This window comes from Microtus ochrogaster, chromosome 21 (assembly GCF_000317375.1).
Source record: "Microtus ochrogaster isolate Prairie Vole_2 chromosome 21, MicOch1.0, whole genome shotgun sequence".
NCBI lineage: Eukaryota > Metazoa > Chordata > Mammalia > Rodentia > Cricetidae > Microtus > Microtus ochrogaster.
In genome coordinates, this window is record NC_022022.1 from 31,139,056 (window position 1) to 31,158,687 (window position 19,632).

A 19,632-nucleotide genomic window follows, 5' to 3' on the forward strand; every position below is an offset into this window, starting at 1 on the left:
CACACACACACACACACACACACACACACACACACACACACACACACACACTGCTATGTTATCCCAGCCAGGATGGACTGCCTCCCTTCGTAATTGTAAGTAGAAATAATAAAACCTTCCTCCCTTAAATTGCTCTGCCAGCGTGTCTTATCACAGTGATGGGGAAGTAGCTAAGACACAGGCCCACAAACACGCACTTTATCTTCGAAATACAGGGCTTATTGTAGATTTCCAGCATGTCTTGGTTCCACCCTCCAAACACCTATGACTCTCAGTACTGTGGTGAGCTGTGCCCATCTCAAGGTCAAGAGACTATTGTAGGAATCAGAATGCCTTGATGACAGCAATGGTTTGACCACTGAAGAGCCTTTTGATGATGGGTATCCTCATCCCCTGTTTGTATTTTACTATACTCTGGTCCAATATTAGTAGGTCAGTGTTGAATGAACACTTTCTAGCTTGCTTTAAAGAGCCCTTAATGAAGGGTAACCAGTTAGCTTGGAGCTAGAGCTTGTGCAACAACTAAAGATAAGTGATTTCCTATGTTCTATACATAAAAAAGAAAGCAGAGAAGAAGCCCCGGGGGTTTGTGTTATTATTTGTGTGTATGCCTGTGAGCCTGCTTGTCTCTACGTGAGTCATTTTCATGCACCACCTTCAAGAGGAGGGGGTCAGATCCTCTGGACCTTAAGTTGCATGCAGTCGTGTGCTGCTCCATGTGCATTCTGAGAACTGAACTGTGTTCTGGGGGAGCAGCATGTGCCCTCAGCTGCTGAGTCAGTCGGGTCTCCCGCATGCCCTCAGCATTTTGCTGGGGAAGTGGAAGAGCAAACAAGCTTGCTGGGTTTCGGCCCTTTCTTCTTTGTTTGGGTTTTCAGGTGTGATACCACTTAAGGGTTAAAAAACAAGTCACTTGGCAGAATATTTCTCTGAAATCCATGATTTTCTCTTGTCACCATTTTATGAACTTTTCTCCATAGCATACAGCTGAGCCCTGGTGGAATCAACAAATGAAAAAGAAACTTTTAGATCTTGGCCATTGGAAATGAACCTACCAGGCCCGCTCCATTTGTGATACAAGAACATGATCCTAGTCTACCAAAATGACCTTAAAGCAGTTTTATCTTAGTAACGATAGTCATCCCACGTTGTACCTAGTGTTTGTCATGTTACCAATCCGAAGATATGATGAAGTTAGACAAAGCTGGATGTTCCTATTTCTCTCTAGGATGTTTCTAAGAAGCGTTATAAGATTATTCCTCATTTAAGGCAATTATAAGAAAATTTTCTCAGAAAGAACAAACTGAAATCACAGCTGCTGTTGATAAGTTTTCGTAGCGCCCAGACACTCCACTTCTCCGGGTCCAGTGCGTATTAAAGAAAGCAATTGACTGCAATACTCAAAGTAAAGGAAGGAGGGAGAGCAAGTTTATTATTTATTATTATTATTTAGAATATTTATTATGCTAAATATATGCATTGTGAAATGAGCTTTCACAATGAGCAATGAGTTAATGGGAAAAAACATTTTCCAGGCACATGGGATTCTCTGGTCCAAATAGCTTTTGCTCAACATTTGGCACAGGTCTGCATGTAGGGCTCTAGGTGAAGAGAGAAAGCAAATAAATGTGACCTTTGTGAGGCTGTTTTTTTTTTTTTTTCTGTGAAGCCAAAAGGTGCACAAATACATAAATATTAGTCCACTCTTATTTTTGTGCTGGAAAACTTCTGCCTGGCCTTCAGCCTCCCTGCGTATCGTGATTGGCATCATGGCAGCCCAGCTTGCCTCCCACAGGCCTTGCCATCTGTCTAACCTGCTAAGAGGCCAGACCACATTAGTATTCCTCTCAGCCAATGGGAAACGCGGTCTACTATTGGCTGTGTTCCTTTTCCCCTCCTCCTGTTGATACAGTTTGTTTGGACACAGCACCTAAACCTCAGAATGGGTGGCTTTACTTCAGTCAAGCCCAGTGGCTAATGGCACTGGTGCCCAAGCAGGGTAACCTGAGTTCAATCCCTGGAACCCACTCATGGGAGGAAGGAGATCCCCAAAGGTATTATCCTCTGACCTCTGTGAGTTTGTGAGCACATACTCTCTTTTTTGCGCACACGCGTGCACGCGCGCGCACACACACACACCTAAATAAAATAGGAAAAGTTTACAATGAAGTATGGAAAACTCTGTTGTTACGCTGATCTTGGCCACGGAGAGAGGAGAGCCCAGCTCTGAGAGAAGGTCAGATCCCAAAGAGGACTCTGTCCTAGGTTTTCTTCCTTTGTGTCTCAGCACCTTAGATGCTGTACAGCTTTCTGCTTTGCTCTACATTAGTTTAATGAGGTCGTCACTTTCATCCGCCTGACAGGCACCCGCCTTCCCTCCTGTGTGTCTGTCTGTCTGTCTGACAGCTTCGCAGAACCACTTCAACCTTCACAGTTGCCTAACTCTCGCCTTGGGGAATGATGTTTATTTTAAAAGCCAGCTCTTGCCATTACGCCAAGGACCTTTTTGAAGTGTCCCCTTCTACACCCTTCTATTTAACAGATGTCCCCTTGACTTATGACTTAGTAACTTTGTAGAATGGTCAGTAAGATATTTGTAAACCTCAAAACATACAGAAAGTCTCAGGTTATAAAAGGTAGTTGTTGCCGTGTGTCATGCCACATCTCTTTACCATTCGGGAGACAGAGGCAGCCAGATCTCTGTATGTTCGAGACTGGCATGACTAGATAGTGAGATGCTGTCTCATCAAAAATGTGGCCGTTGAAATGTCTCTGTGCTTTGTCTATCCTTGGATGTGTGCACATAATTTGAGTGCCCACTTAGGGCAGAGTTCAGCCTCTGTGTCGTTCCTTAGGAACTAGCCACCTTGTCATTTCAGCTAGGAATTCTCTCACTGGGACCTGGGGATCACTGATTTCAGTTCACTGCCAGTCTGACTGGCAGCTCAGTGGATCTGATGGATCCTACCTTGAAAGAGCACCTGCCTTCTGTTGGCGCTCCTGAGCTAGTTCAGGCTTCTTCCAGGCCACGCTCGACCTATCTCCCAAGGCCTCTACATTTTCCTAACAAACATCTAGTCAAGAAGTACTGGCGAGGGCCAGGCACCAAATGGCAAGAGAACTTCTAAGCTTCATGACCTAGTATCCTCCTTTCCTCTTCCTGGAGGAATGATTATGCTTTAGCATTCAGATTCTATTATAGAACAGTCCAATATAGCCCTTAGAATATAAAAAAAACCTATTTTGTCACAGAAAAAACTCATTTTCTACAAGAAACACCTCTTGTCTCAGGATTTCAGTTTTGAAACCGTGATCTGCTGATTGTTTTTTAATGAGTATGTGCTGTCTCCAGTACTTTGTGGGAAGCAGTGTAGTTTAGTTATTAACTTGAGTATCGTGGCATCAGACTGCCGCGGTTTAAAGGAGGTGAGTTTACACACAAATTAGAAGGTGATTATCTCAGGCAAAGTGCCTAATACTCTTGAACCTCAGGTCTCTCCCACACGTTAATGTTCTGGGGACTCAATGAGTTGATACATAAACACATGGACTTATGCTCTATGAGTCTCACAGTTTTCTCATTGTGTCTGATATTATTAACTACGCCATGCCTGGAGTAAATTAACAGCACTTGTGGCTGTGAGGTGCCATTCTTACTATTTGCTTTAGTTATTATAACACTCTGCAGATGCATATAACCCCACTGTGCAGGCGAGGGAACTGAAGCCAGAGGAGGTTATTTAACTCTCCCAAGGTCAGAGGGCTAAGATTTCAGAGCTAAGGCTTATTATACCCATGTTCACCGGGCTGGGACCAAAAGCCTCTTTCCTGCTCACCCATGGAGTCTGTCTGGCTCTTCATTACCTCAGCATTGTCTGATGGGTGTAACAGTTGATCTGTGAGGAAAGCCATGTCTGTGTCCACAGGAAAAAGTTCATCTCCTGTTTTTTTTTTTTTTTTAAGTGTTTACAATTTCATACTGGTATCAAGCGTAGGCTGTTAGATTGACACATTTCTTAGCATGTGTCTACATAAGTCTTGCTTCTTCTTTGAGGAGGTATATTGTGCAGTAGGAGAATGGGTTTCTCGTTCGTTTTTCTTGAAATCAATGTTTTTTGCTGAGAGAATGGTCTTAATGAATATGCTCTTAGGAGCCTGGCACAGTGGCTACGGCCCAGGCAGGTTCTACTGATGATGGTTCTGAGTTGTTCAGTGAGTGAGTTCTCATGTGTAAACAGACAAATAGTGAGCTTTTAAAGCAGCTCGTGGCCTGTTTGTTAGAATTCATGACATCATCCCTGACAGTGAATCTTTGAACATCCTGGCACCTCTAGGACTCGGTGAACACACTGTGGAAAAGGGGTCCTGGGGCAGGTGTTCAGCAGATGTTAGCGCTAGGGCAGATGTTCAGCAGATGTTACCTTTAGGACTTGGTGAACACGCAGTGGCAGAGTGAGCCTGTGGCAGGTGTTAGCTCTAGGACTTGGTGAACACGTGGTGGCAGAGGGATCCTGGGGCAGGTGCTCAACAGATGTTAGCTCTAGGACAGGTGTTCAGTAGATGTTAGCTCTAGGACAGGTGTTCAGCAGATGTTAGCTCTAGGATAGGTGTTCAGCAGATGTTAGCTCTAGGACTTGGTGAACACAAGGTGGCAGAGGGAGCCTGTGACAGGTGTTCAGCAGATGTTCGCTCTAGGACAGGTGTTTAGCAGATGTTAGCTTTAGGGCAGGTGTTCGGCAGATATTAGAATGAAGTATCTGTGAGAGAAATGCTCCTTGTACAGATGCACAATGGGTAGATGGAAGAGGGACTGGGTTTTTTGTTTCTTTTATCTAAGCAATCATAATATTTGCCTTCATGGTGTTTTTCTGTTTTTTTTCCTCTGACACCATCTCCCCCTTTAAAAAATGCATCTATGTATTATGTGTCTGTGTTCATATTAATATCTGTGTGTGCAGTGCACGTACGTGTGCATGAATATGTGCACACATACTAGTATGAGCCAAAGGGCAGTGTCAGAGGTCTTCTGTCCCTCTCCCCTTTACTTTTTTGAGAGATATTGTCACTCACTGAGCCTAGAGCTGGCCCCTTTGGCTAGATTGCTTGGCCTTTGAGCTCCAGCAAGCTGCCTTTCTTTCCTGCCTCCTCCTGAAGAGTTCTAGATGAATGAGCAGGCCTGGCTTTTCTGTGGGTGCTTGGAATTCCTAGTGTAGGTCCTGCTGCTTACACTGCATTGCTCTGCTCATTGAGCTACCTCACTAGTTCCTTCCTCGTCCTTTGTAATGTCACCTCAGTACTCTTTTTTTTTAATGCGCGCGCGTGTGTGTGTGTGTGTGTGTGTGTGCGCGCGCGCACATGTGCACATATGTGCACAAGACCAGAGGTCAGACCCTGGTGTTGTTCCGTAGTAGGCTCTCAGTCTAGCATGTTGAGAGTTATTCTTTCACCAGGACCCGGGACACACAGGTTAGGCTGCCCAGTCATCTCCGAACCCTAGAATCTACCTGTCTCTGCCTCCCCAGGGCTGAAATTTCAAGCACACATCACCACTGTTCATGGCTTCTTAGAAATGGGTATTGGAAGTTGAGATCAGGTCTTCAAGTTTGTGAGGCAGATGTGTGGTGGGCTGAGTTGTAGACATAATCTCAAACGTAAATTTTACATTCCTGTTCAAGCTTCAGTGCGTTTCGCATCTTTTGCTTTGAAGCTTCTGTTCTGCCCTGTAATGGTGGGGGATAATAGTTAATATTTGGAGTTGGGCTCAGCGAAGACACTTCAGTGGCCATAGACAAACTTGCTGAGTTGTCTTATCCTTCCCATTGGCCCTAGCAGAGCAGAGCCATCTTTGCTGGGGTGGATTACAAGCAGAAGTTTAGTATCCTTTTTTATTTATGGAATCGGTGATTGCCTAACAGGAAGTTTTCTCCTTAAAGATTAAAGAAAACCAATCAGGATCTTTCCTACGTGAACAATAGTACTGACGGAAAAGAACCATATGCCGTTTTCCACGGCCACTAATTATTTCTAGAATCAAAGGAAGAAGGCATCCTTTAATTCTTGCTTGAATTTTAATTCAAGAATGCATTAAATACAGCACTAGCTGGTTAGCGATGGAGTAGTTATTCGGTGGGCATCTGCCTGCTGTAGGCGTGCGTTGGTTAACGTAACCTTTCAACTTTGCCCCTTTCAGCTGTTCCGTTTCCGCCAAGTCACCGGCTGACAGCGAAGGAAGTGTTTGATAATGATGGGAAGCCGCGTGTGGATATCTTAAAAGCACATCTCATGAAGGAGGGCAGGCTGGAAGAGAGTGTCGCCTTGAGAATAATCACAGAGGGTGCTTCAATTCTTCGACAGGAAAAGAACTTGCTGGATATTGATGCCCCAGTCACAGGTAAGGCCCTGGCGTGGAAGCCACTCTGCACCAAGCAAGCCCTGTGGAGAACAGTAAATCAAGGTCCTACCCACCAGTGAGCCTTCAGGTGCCTTACACTTCATCTGGGCTTCCCTAGGGGATTAAAGATTTGTCTGTGCATAGAAACATTTTTATTTTCACTGATTGTCTGCAAAATTGAGTTACTGTGATCTCAGAAGTGATGTAAATACAGCTAATTGATGGTGTTTTGTCAGCAGAAACCCTGCCACAAGGGAGGTTAGACAGAGTATCCTCAGCCTCCCACAGGGGTGGCAGCCATGTCCAAGTGAAATGGAGTGAAAGGTGCTCTCAGCACCCAGGAACTTGCTAGAATGTAGGTTCTCAGGCTCTGCCCTACAGCTGTTGAATCAGCATCCCCAGGTTCAGACCCAGCATTCCATGTTTTGTTTAAGTCCCCTGAGTTGTTCTGGCCCACGTTAGAGGATGAGAAGCACTGCTTAGACCAAGGAGGCCAACGTGGTCTCCTTCCTATGGTGTTCATGCCTGGGGTTTACTTCCTGAATGTGTCTGTTCTGTCGCTCTTCTTAGAAAGATGTGTGTTTTGCTGTAAGGATGCTACTCTTATGTCATGAGAATTAAATCTTATTATAAACAGAGCATCTAACACCTAGATAATTTAATCTGTTGTGTATATGCTGAGAGTGCAGGCTTTGATTTTCAGTGACGTTAAGAATTTTTTTTTTTTTAAAATATTTTTAACTTGTCAAGGGAAAACATTTCAGTGCAAAATATTTGAAAGAAAGACATTGAAAGTGTTTCATATACCTTCGTGTTTTTCTTCTTCTGGATGCTCATATGCTTTTGCTATTGTTCTTGAAGAACATATTTGCATGTGGCTGTTCGTAGAGCGATGTGTTTCCTTGCTTATCAGAATTGACCTTTGCCAATGGGAAAAGGTCTTCTTGAGGACCCCTAGTCCAAAGAAATGGACATTATTCACAGTTGGTTTTCGGTTAGCAGTTTCAGTGATGATCCTGTACAGTTAGACAGCAGGAAGCATTTGTCCTATTGGTATTAGCCCTCTATTGGGGTTGTCACTCAGTCAAGCCATCAACCTACTGTGTGCACATCAGAGTAAACCTTGGTTTCCATATTATCAGATAGAGTCCAGTGTTATCTCTTCGTAATGATACAAAAGACATGATGGTGCTGGGCTTTCTCCAGTGCTGAAACCCTAAAAATAAAATGAAATAAAATTAGTATTTAAAGGCTGGTTAAGAGTTTCCAGCAGCAGAAGCATCTCAGAGCTTGATTATAATTGCCTCCTGTATATTAATGACAGTGTGTGTACATTAGCTAATATCTTTATGATTCCATTTGTCAACATTAAGAATAAATGACATGATATTTTATTAGGTTTACTTTTCCTTCCTTTCCCATGATAATGTCCAGCTTCCAGTGAAGATTTCATGTTAAATTCACCAGTGAGCCCAGTAGGTGTTGATGGAGGTGATAATTACAGCCCGAAGGGAACGTAAAATAAATGTTTAGGGGAATGCGTTTCTGGCATGGCTCAGCCATCCTTGTTTGATTAGCTTGGCCTGGAAGAAAGCACAGACTGCCTAAAAACTGGGTTCCTGAGGTTTTATCCGTGAGACCTAATCCTGTATATAGTCTATGGACCTTCACTCCTTGATTCTGTGAAGAACACACCTGGCCTCTCTAGAGAGCTTCCAGGTGACATTGTAGCAGTTTCCAGAACACAGATATGAAGATGTGTGGAAATCAACAATCAGTTACCTATAACTTTAGGTGAGGTAGAAAAAGCTTTGTAGTCAATACAGAAGTGCAGCAGGATGCAGTTTTTCTTAGGGGGGGGGTGTTTGTCTTTTGAGATGAAGGCAGGATCTTGTAGAACCTCTAGCAGGTATCCTTGGTGAGGTCTCTACTCCTTTTTGCTCTGAATGTAAAGATAAAATAATAGTGGCAAAGAGGGCGGGCAAAAAGGATTTATTATAGCATTTAGGTAAAGGGGAGAAACATTTTTATGTTTAATTCACTAGAAAGCCAATGTCTTTGTCTGCCTAAGCTGCTATACAACAGTTTCCGAAGGCAACTCTTTCATAAGCAACAGAAGTCAATTTCTCACAATACAAAGGCCTGAGAAGTTCAAGATCATGGCGCTGACAGATTTAATGTCCCCTGGTTAGGGCCTGTTCCGTGGTTCACAGACAATGGCTTTGCCTGTGTCCTTACATGGGAGAAGGAAGTGGCCACAGTCTGTAGACACTGATTCCATTTCCAGTGACTGTAGAGCCCCTTTCATGAACCTTCCCTGAGTCTCTGCTATTGCGTATTAGATTTCAACCCAGGAATCCGGGGGAGACCTAAGTGTTCAGACCACAGCAGCTACAGTAAGGAACAAACTCCAACACACGACTTTCTGAACAGCAGCTTAAAAATGGGCGAAATTGGAAAAGAAAAGCAGGGCATGCTGTTCAAGAAAATGCTGACGCTTTGCTTCGTGTTTCGGATTAAAAGTGAAATAGCCATTACTTGGCATCTAGAATCCTCCCAAATCTGAAGCCCTCCGAGTAACAGGGGACCATCCAGACAGTCAAGAAACCAGAACATGTCAGCTTTCAGATTTTGGATTAGGGATATTCAACCAGTCCAATCCCTGCAAATACTCCAAAATCTAGAATGCCTCTCCCAACAAGCCTTCTAAAAAGAGGGGTCCTGAGTCTTGACTTAAGACTTGATAATGTTTTATGGCATCTGGTTGTTGTATTCTGAGATTTTACTTTATTTGGACAGCTGAGATGGCCAGATGTTTATATTTTAACTAAGAGTTTATTTGTTTAGATAATTGAATCAGCAAAGTAGATTTAGTTTATACTTGAAAAATTTCATGATAAAGTGTTCTTTGTATAGTTCTGATTGCCACTTTAAAAGGCCACATGTGAAAGAATTCAGAGGCAAAGGAGAGAACAAAAGCAGGCAAGGAGCAGGTGAGGGGGAAGCTGTGAGGAAAGAAAAAGGGGAGATAAATGAGTTTTGGGGAGACAAAGGCTTGAAACCTGATTTCTAAGGTGTTTATTTTTTCATTTTTCTTAGGTTCATTTATATATAATTGTGTGTGTGATATGTTTATATCTCATGTTTATGGATACATGTATGTGCATATGTGTAATTCCACGTTTAGTACAGAAGATCAGTAAGAACTCAAAACAAAGCAAGTGGCAAATATTTTATTTGTAAATATTGTATCCAGTGTTTGCTGGTCCTTGGCTTTCTTGCATCTCTATTGTGCTTTTTATTAACAAAACGGACATTTTGTGTAGGGCAGAGTGGTCCTGACATCTGCCATGGTTTACTCATTGTTTGCTGATTTGGGTTGAACCCCAGAACCAGTGGTGTCCTGGCTATTAGAAGTCTGGATATTGATCCATCCATCCATCCATCCATACACATGTAAAGATCATACACACACACACACACACACACACACACAATGTCTATATAATATGCCACAGTTTGTGCTTATTTGGTATTTCTTCTTTTAAAATGTACATTCTATTTTGGAGAAGTCAGAAGTGGCAGGAAGCGTCCTGCTGTGTCTTCCTGAAGGGTGCCATTTGGACTGGAGACTTAGGAAAGCAAGCAACCCTTCTGTGGTTTCCCAAGCTAGACAAAGGAGTGGGAGGGTATTAAGAAAAAAAAAAAAGCCCTGCTCCTTTTCCTAAGTTAAATTGTCTGATTAGAATGAAAATTCTAATAATAATACTGAAGATAAGTTTTGAAGAGTCTGTTTTCTTGGTAGAGTCATTTGAAGAAGGAAATAATTTTTCTTTTGACTTTCTACTGAAAGTTAGGTTGTGTTCTATTGCTGTTCCTTTGCAAATATATACGTGATACCTTTTTTAAAAATATAGCCAGATATTAGTGTGATTACCCAGTTTGGACATTCAGTGTAATAGGTTGGGCGTCTACTTCTGGTATAGATGATGTGGAATGTGCACTTTGTGAGTAAGGGCTGGTTTCTGTCCTTCAAGGACACAGGCTCTAGCAGGAAACAGTGTTTGCCCAAAGATAGACACATCAAAGCACTGATTAAACTAAAGGCCGTGGCCTCCATTTGTTAATATAGCTAACTCCACGCCCATCTCTTTCTCATCTTCTTAATAGCAGTAGTTCCCAAGACACTGTCCATTGAGCTGAACTAAAACAAAGCAAAATAAAAATACAACACGTAACTGGGACTCAACTTGTGCTAGGTATGGACTAGAACCGTTTGAGAAGGTTCAGACTGCCAGGGACCTTCAAGGATGCAAACAAAGCACACCGCAGGTGTCACGTTGTCATTTGTAAGAGCTATAGGAGAGGAGTCGGATAATGTTATAGACACCAGAAAATAACTGTAGGAAGAACTCAGAAAGTGTGGCAGCTTATCTGATGTGTGACTCAGTCCCTATGTCGTTTTACTGTACGAAAAGGCTGTGGAGTAGACTTCTGGCTAGCCAATAACAGCATAACCTTGTATCATAGCAAGCTATGTTCATAGAAACTCGTAGTTTGGTTTGGGTGGGCAAGGGACAGAGGTGTAGCGTGATCTGGGTCAGTGTTGTATTGGCAGCAGGAAATAGGCCAGCAAGAGATGTGTTGGAGCAGGGTTCAAAGCAAAGCTGGCATCCCAAAAGGGATATGGAGGGTGTGCAGGGACGAGCCAGGGGGAGAGAGTGGTCAGCCACCCTTTCTACTTCCTGATTTTGCCAGAGGAAGGAGAATGGCTCTGATTTTTTTTTTCATTACAGAGCCTTTTTAAAGAGTGATTGTTTATGTTGACTTTCAAACTAATATTTAATTTGTGTTTTACAAACAAGTATCCATAAAAGGAATCCTGACGGAGGTAAGATTGTTCATACGAAGACCCAGTGCACTGTATTTCTCCTGGTAGGTCATACGTTCTTGTCTGATTTTCCTTTTGACTTAGAGTACTCCAAGGCAATGGAGGAACTTCCACTTCTCCCTAGTGGATTTAGATCCCAGTTTCTGCTTTTAGGGCGGAAGGGATAGGCCAGCATCGTCTGGGCAAACTGCTAGTCTCTCCAGTTTGTGTGCTTCCTGCAGTGGGAGACTTGTCTCTGGTGCAGGTCAGGATTCCCTCAGTGGCTAGGCCTGCCATTTAGCACGTCAGGCAGTTGCCAGGAGAACCCTCTGGCTCTGTTCCTGGATGCGAGAGTGGACCTGGGGCCAAGTTTAAGGTCACAGTATCCCTTCCCTTGAAGCAGCTGACGTCAATTAGAATTCCCCTTGCCTGGGACTCTGGGGAGAGCTAAGTGGGGATCGCATTCCTAGTAGGACCTAAAAGATCAGTGTTTATTCTTCCCCTGCTATCGTTTGTCACCGTGAAGCAGCATAGCCTTAGTTTACATGGGGACAGAATATTACCTCTGGGGCTTTCTGTCCACATGCAGGTTCAGTGGCCTGATTTTCAGGGCTCCCATTGCAGCTCTAAGCCTACTCTTGGTACCAGGCCCAGTGCAGGCAAGTCAGTGTAGTTCTGCTCTGGCCTATTGGAGGCAACGCACACACACACGCACAGACACACACACACACACACAAGCACACACACGCACACACGAGTGCGCACATACACACACACACACAATGGTAAAGCTGATTACGCCCATCTTTTTATTTCTTGGTCTTAACACCATTGACCTTTTGTTGAACAAGTGACAAAGAAGTGCTGAAAGAAACTCAGTTAGCTTTTCCAAAGGAAAATGTGGATCAGAATCACCCACTGGCCCTCATAGAGCATATGGTTTGGGGAGGGCTAAATTATGGAACCGAGACTTTGAGTATGCCACGGTCATAATGATGCTCTGGACAAAGAGCTGCATTGTGGGACTTGGTTTTAATAATAGGCTGGGGTCTCATAGCTGAAGATCTTGCTTTGCCCTGGCTCTTGTCTGTAGGTCTCAGCCTCACAGTTACTCTGCATTGAGAGTGTTCTATTTCAGAATAGCTTTAATGTAAATAGTTGGCTGGTTTGCACATAATAAATTATAATAATAGCATAATGGAACCATATGGGGACCTCAGGGTGTGTATTTCTGTGTATGTCAGTCATTTCAATATTTAGACAGCAGTTAAATATCAATAATTTAAACAGTAGGAATCCTTTTATTCTCTTCCCTATTTCTGACACCCCCCCCCCCAATTTATTAATCTTGGTCTTAATGCTGTAATTTGGAAGTTTGACATACTAAGGTCTTTTTTTAAGTTTATGTCCATATGAACGTGCATGTTATGTGAATGAGTGTGTGCATGTGTATACATGTGTGTATGCATGTGTGTATGTGTGTGCGTGTGAGCGCACATGTGTGTGCATGTGTATATGACTGGATCAGAATCACCTACTGGCCCTCATAGAGCAGACGGTTTGGGGAGGTTTGCGCGTGCATGCGTGTGCGTTTGTGTGTGAGTACCACCGTTCTGTAGATGCCTGCAGAGGCCAGGAAAGGGTGTCAGATCCCTTGGAGCTGGATTTCCAGGGCCAGCTCATGGGGGTGCTAGGAATGAAATTGATGTCCTATGGATGAGCAGCAAGTGCCCTTATCAGTGAACCATGTCCCCAATATCAGAGGTCATTTCTAAAAAAAAAAGGAAAAAAGGTTAATTAGTGGCTTAGTAGGAAAGAGATAAATATTAAAATTTGGAGCAATTGCTTTAATACTTTAAACTTGGTTTATCAGATATGTTACTTAAGAAAGTTAGCATTTATTTCTATGTGTGTCATGAACATGGCAAATCTACTGTCAGAGAGAAATCATGTATGCAAGTGTGTCCTGGCCCTCGTTGCATCATGGGTGTTGAGGCCCTTTTTCTGTATTTTCTTAGCAGCATCATTGAATGTCCTTTGCCCTGTGATGCAGCATCAGGGCACAGAGAGCATTGTGAGAGCTTCATCCATCTGTCAGGGAAGGTACAAGAGCTTTAAAGAAACCCTGTATTCTCTTCTATATGTGAAATCTAAAGGATCCCTGTAGCGCTCTCTCTCTCTCTCTCTCTCTCTCTCTCTCTCTCTCTCTCTCTCTCTTTGTGTGTCTCTGTAAATCTCTATCTGAGAAGATATACAGAGACAAAGAGACAAAAAGTATTACTTTGTGACTTGTTTGTGGTTTTTCAAGACAGGGTTTCTCTGTAACTTTGGACCCTGTCCTGGAATTCCTTCTGTAGACCAGGCTGGTGACTTTTAACATATGAAGAATTGGCATGAAATATTTTTGGAGAAACAAGGGTGTGATGTTTTGTGATGGTGGTGATCACACCCAGGGAATAATCGTGTCCTTTTTATAGAATTATAACATACTCCTTAATATTCTGAATGAGATCTCCAAACTGTTGACATGGGAACTCTTTGACTCAGGCTTACTGTCCAATCAGTTCCTCTGTGGTTTATCTCTGCCCATTGAGCATCAGGGCACACGTCAGCCCCGGAGACAAGGGTGTGTCATTGGATTGGACTCCTTCAGATCTAGAGTTTGGTCACCAGGGCTCTGTGACTTCTGTCCTGTTGTCTTCCCTTCAGAGAATTTCTTGTTACTGTTGTTGTTGTTTCTTAATACTCCCAGCTTCTGAAGGACCTATTTTTCTTAGTTACTGTCACAAAACGCCGTGAGAGAGTAAAATGAGGCCTATCGGGAAGGGAAATATTACATGTAGTCTAGCGTAAAATAAGTTTTCCTTAGTGATCAATTCTTTTTCTACTTAATTTTTTTCAATTAACATACAAGACATTAGTTGTTATTATGGCATTTTCAAATAAGTGTGTGTTCTGAGATTCTCTTTCCCCTCCATCGCCCCGACTATCCTGACACCTTCTTATATTCTCCCCATATATATTCTTATATTCTTCGTACCTCTTTCATGACATGTGTGTCCTTTCCCCATCATTCTCTTCTCTTCACCACTGATTTTTATTCTTTTGGTTTATTTTCAATAATTTTAAGTCTCACCAAAACTTACATATGTGGATATGTGTGATTGTATATGCACATGTACATACCCATATATATATATGTATATAAAAATATAGGCATAAATTCCATATATGTAGGTATAAGTTATCTATGTAAAACGTATACATGTATTACTTTATAGGCTAGGATTCCATGCACAAGAGAGAACAGACTGGATTTGACTTCCTGAATTTGGATCACCGTACTTAATGAGCTCCTTTATAAGAATGAATGCTAATATGATCCTTTTATTTATGCTACCCCTCTTGTCAGAATCATACTTTTTTTTGTTGTATATGAGATAATATTTTTCTTAAAGAAAATGTTCCTTTTGGTTCCTTTCGGGTTTTGTGATCACTATTATGATATTTAAAACTCCTTTTGGGGGCCCCTGAGGCCCCTGAGATGACTGGGCAAATACGAGCTCTTTCTGCCTGAGTCTGATTCCTGGGGCCCACATGGCGAAAAGGAGAGAACCAACTCTCAAATATTGTCCTCCGTGTTCCTCCCATATTGCTACCACACACACACACACACACACACACACACACACACAATTTAATAAAAAATACACAAATCTATTTATAGTACATGAACCTAATTCCACTTTAGAAGGCATTATTAAGGCTGACCTGTGAGCGTGCCATCTGATCTGAGATACCATCTATGGCTGGCACATGATAGGTTTAGCTGGGCCTTGTCATCAGAAACCTATGTCTCTTATTGCTTATGAAAAGTGGTTGAAATGACATACAAAGTTTGTTATTTCCCTTTGCCAACTCCTTTCTCAGAGGGATAGGCACATTTGCTTTGGTCTTCTGTAATGTCATAATCAAGGCAAAGTTAAACAGGCTAACAAAAACACCGTAGCTGGACCTTAGCCACCATCATGATACCCTACACGTCATCTTCTTGAGCAAGGGACTCACTTCACAGCCAAAGAAGTGCTGCCCAAGGCTCATGTTCACAGTTTGACCAAACATGCCACCATCCTGAAACAGCTGGCTATATAGAAAGGTGGAACAGTCTTTTAATGTCACAACCAATGCTCTAATTGATTGACAGTGGCCGGGAGGGGCATGTTTTAAATATTAATGCCCTCAAAGTGGGAGGGGGCTTAGCTTAGTCTTAACTTATTAAATATAGATCAAAGCTAGGTGAAATTGTCCTCATTTTTGATATAAAATACCCCTTCAGGTTGAGACTCTCAACTAAGGAAACAGTAAAAATGTCCACTCCCCCCCCATTTGTTTTGCTTTTGAAAAATAATTTATGGCCAGTTAACTTCTTAGTATAGACATAACCTAATCTATTGTTGTTTTTTCCCCCTGTCTCACTGTGGCCTTTTCTGATACTCACACATTAAACTGGCCTAGCCAGCTCATCACATATATGTGTATGGTTGTTGTTAGCTACAGTACGGTAAACTCAGTAAGATGTGGGATTCCACCACTGTGGTGCAGATCACCTGTTGTTTCTTGGCTATGACAGCGTGAAACTCTCTTTTCCCCTGCCTGATGTGGTGTCTGGGTAAGTCATCATTTTTGCTAATCCACACCAGCAGCTTAGGTTTAGAGACGATACGGCTGTGGCACAGATGAAGTAAATGCCCCACCAGGAATGGCTCTCTTACCAGGAGTGCTTCTTCTCTCCTGCCTCTGGTCATTGCCATGAAGCTGAAATGTCAACCCGTCGATCTGTTCCCTTGTTTAGTGCTTTATAGCATAGGCCATTTAGTTACATTAATCAGAACCATGTGAATTTTGGAATTCCTTTGAGATATAAGGGAAGACCAAGATGGGTATGGCGTGAAAAAGAGTGTAGATAGGTTCTCGGGGCCACAGCTGTCATGACTGTCTTCATGCCAAGTGAGTTAAGTTTAATAAAAAAAAAAAAAAAGTCATGAGCATTGATGATAATGTCAGGATATCAGTTTGAAGGAACAAAATGAAAAATAAAACTATGAAATCTAAACCCTGTCTCGAAAAATCCCCCCCAAAAAATTAGGTATTAAATATTTTTAAATCACAAGTAATAAACTTGCAAAAGTGTGCAATTTTTAGGCATCTTTCCCTCACCCATGCCACCACATGGCGGATGGAGGGGGTGGGAGAGGTCAGCTCCTCTGCTGTCATAAGCTTGGGGCCAGCTCACCATCACTCCTGCCAACAGGGTCAGCTCCAGTGTGCTGCCCAGTGAGGTGCAGGGCCCACGCTCCCCAGTGCTGCAGCCTGTGTGGGGCAGGCCAGCTCTTCAGCTCTCATGACCCAGGGGTCAGCTCTTTCAAGAGTTTCTAGAAAGCTTGGCCTGTCTTTATATTAATATCTGTGTTAGTTTTAAGATATGTCAGTAAGTCTTTGAATAAGATAGTATTATACAAATATCAAAAGTACAGCTGGAGAAAATAAATTGTAGGTTAAGAGATTGTACGTCAAAATAATGTGCATTGATTGACCTCTAATATGCTTTTATTCTTTTCTGTGCTGTGAAACAGTATGAACCACTTTCAGATAATAGCTGATTTTTCAGGTTTTATTTTAAACAATAAGTGAGCCCAATATTAACCCACTAGGTGTCCATTTTTATACATGAGAAATTTAAGACAGACATATATTTACAAAGTCAAGTAATATTTTAAAGGTAAATTCTTCCCCCCCTCCCCCGTCCATGACCCACATGACCTGATTTTTAAGGTTCAGATTTATAACATGTAAGAGATATGGGACTCATTTGAAAGCAAACCTGAAATTCTTTGAGTTACCCTTGGTGCAGTGCAGCCATCTAGCGAAGGGAGGACTCCAAACTGGATGTTTTCCTCTTTTCTTTCCCCAAACATCCACTAAGCACTACATTAGTGTGTGCCTGTCTCCTCCCTCTCCCTGGAAAATATATTAATTAATTACCTATTTTTTTAAAGATGTAAAGCAAGGCCTGGGGATTTGGTTAAGTGGGTAAAGGTGCTATCTGCTGACGCCTGATGACCCAAGTTTGATCTTAGGAATGCACATAAGAAACCAGATGTGGTGGTGTACATCTGTATTCCAAGGTAAGGGCTAGAGACAGAGAATCACCCAGATGCTCACAGACCAGTAGCTTGGAGTATACAGCACAACAGCAAAGACAAGAAAGAGAGACCCCGCCCAAAAGGCAGCAACTTTTGTCTTCTTTCTTCACACATCATCAAATAGCAATACTTGCATCATGACAGAAGACAGTGTATTGCCCATGATGGAAATACAGTGCAGGTTTTAATAGTATATAACCTAAATAGTAAATTGTATTCTGTATTAGTTTTAACAAGTTTTTATGGTATTCATATTTAGTTTTGATGTATGCTTAGTTCCAATAGTCCTTTGATTTTAAGATGTCAAGAAGAGTTAAGGTAAATAGAATTTTTGATACATTTTTCCATAGAGGACACCATGAATTGCTGTTCCATCAGACTGAGTTAACTATATGTGATTGCTGCCTCTCAACTTAAATTCTCCAGGTCTTGTATTTTCTCAACTATTCACAGGGCTGCTTCATTGAAGGCTGAGTGTGGGCCCAGGCTACTTTATAGCTGTCCTCAGCAGATGGACTAAATTTCAGTCAAGGGAATTCAAGTAAAAATGGTATATATTACTTTGCATATATGCAACTAAGCCAAATTAAAATGCCTTTCCCATCTCTCTTTCCCTTTTTTGCCAATATGTTTGAAGTGGTAGGAGCTGAAGATACCATTCTAGCCGTGAGTCAGATTTCATACATCCAGTAGACTAAGAGCCACATCACCCAAATTACTGTTGATTCAAATAAATGATCTTTTTAATGCATATTTGAGCCCAGTTATATCTGGGTCTTTGTTGTGAATTCCAGAACCAGTATTCTAACTAAAATATAAAACCTCTGCTATCTCCACTACAAACTGTTACATTCCTACCCAGCAATAGCTACAGCAAGTCCCTGCTGCAAACCCTACTGGTTTCCAGAGGGAAAATGCCCCATTGTCCATTTTATGAACAATGAGTGTCAGGGAATTTCCATTACTTGGTACACATCTCCCCTCCATATGAACTCTATATATTTTCAAGAGCAGGCTTAAGTCTTATGTCCTCTGAGATTTCCTGAAACCCTCAAACAGCAAGGTCTTTGCTCCACCCCAGTTCTCATAGTGTTTTACTATGTATACCCACATTATTTAATATTTATCTTATGATATTTTGTCTCTTAACCTGGCTAGAAGTTCCTAAGGGAACATCCATGTAAATAAACCTTTACAAAGAAAACCTCCTGAACTATCCCCATGCCTGCATCTGCGAAATACTTCTTGATTTGATTTCACTTCTGTGTCAACAACGTGTTTATCTATTGGTTTGAAAACTTAGAGGTCTTGGATAGGCATTCTCATCTTATTTTTTATGTAAGGGAAGATGAAGGCCGTGTCACACTTCAGTGGGGTAACTTGTGATGAGTAAATACTCCTATCACATGACACCTTAACATATATCTTACGTTTTTATTTCACATGAGACACTTGCTTCTAATTATCACTCTTTATTTTTAATTTGACAGACAGCCTAATGATTGTAGTTGATAGAATCCTATTGTGTTGTTCATACCTGAATATGTCTTCTCATAATTTTTTACGTAAAGACTTGGCATCTTGATGGTGTGTCTTTCCTGGGCCCAATCCTAATCACCAAATGTTCATAGACTTGTAAAAGACCTGATTTTCTCTAAGCTTTTCATTGCAGTATATGTCTTTTATGTTAATGTGTTTCTATTTTATTTGTTGAATTGTTTTGAAGCAGTTCGGCTACAAAGGATGATGAACTATTTTCTGCGTATTCTTGCCAGATCCTCTGAGATCACAGATTACAAGTATTTGAGAACTGACACCTGGAAGGTAATTTGCATAATGCAGGATCATCCACTTTAATCTCTCTAAAGTAATTTTTAAGATTTTCTTTTATTTCCTGGTGTTTAGAGAGGTTTCTCAGTGGTTAAGAAGGCTTCCTGTTTGTCCAGAGGACCAGAGTTGGGTTTCCAACAGCCACAGGAGATGACTCACAACTACCTATAACTCCTGCTTGAAGGGACCCAATCCCCTCTTCTGACCTTCACAGATATTTGCATGTGTAAGTCCCCAAACAAGGACACACATAAAATCTTTAGAAAAAGATATTTTTTCTTTTGATTCAAAGTTAATCATGAAAACTTTTATTTATTTGGAATATATATATATATATA

At 41.8% G+C, this 19,632-nt stretch overlaps 1 protein-coding gene across 2 annotated transcripts in view; it reads left to right on the forward strand.

Moving 5' to 3' along the window:
• Ppp3ca (protein phosphatase 3 catalytic subunit alpha) overlaps positions 1–19,632 on the forward strand; it is a 294,299-nt gene that overhangs the window by 131,744 nt on the left and 142,923 nt on the right. For both annotated transcript variants that reach the window (XM_005357327.3, XM_005357328.3), the window contains exon 2: positions 6,191–6,391. In XM_005357327.3, coding sequence (XP_005357384.1) covers positions 6,191–6,391 — 201 coding nt within the window. The remainder of the gene's footprint in view (positions 1–6,190; positions 6,392–19,632) is intronic.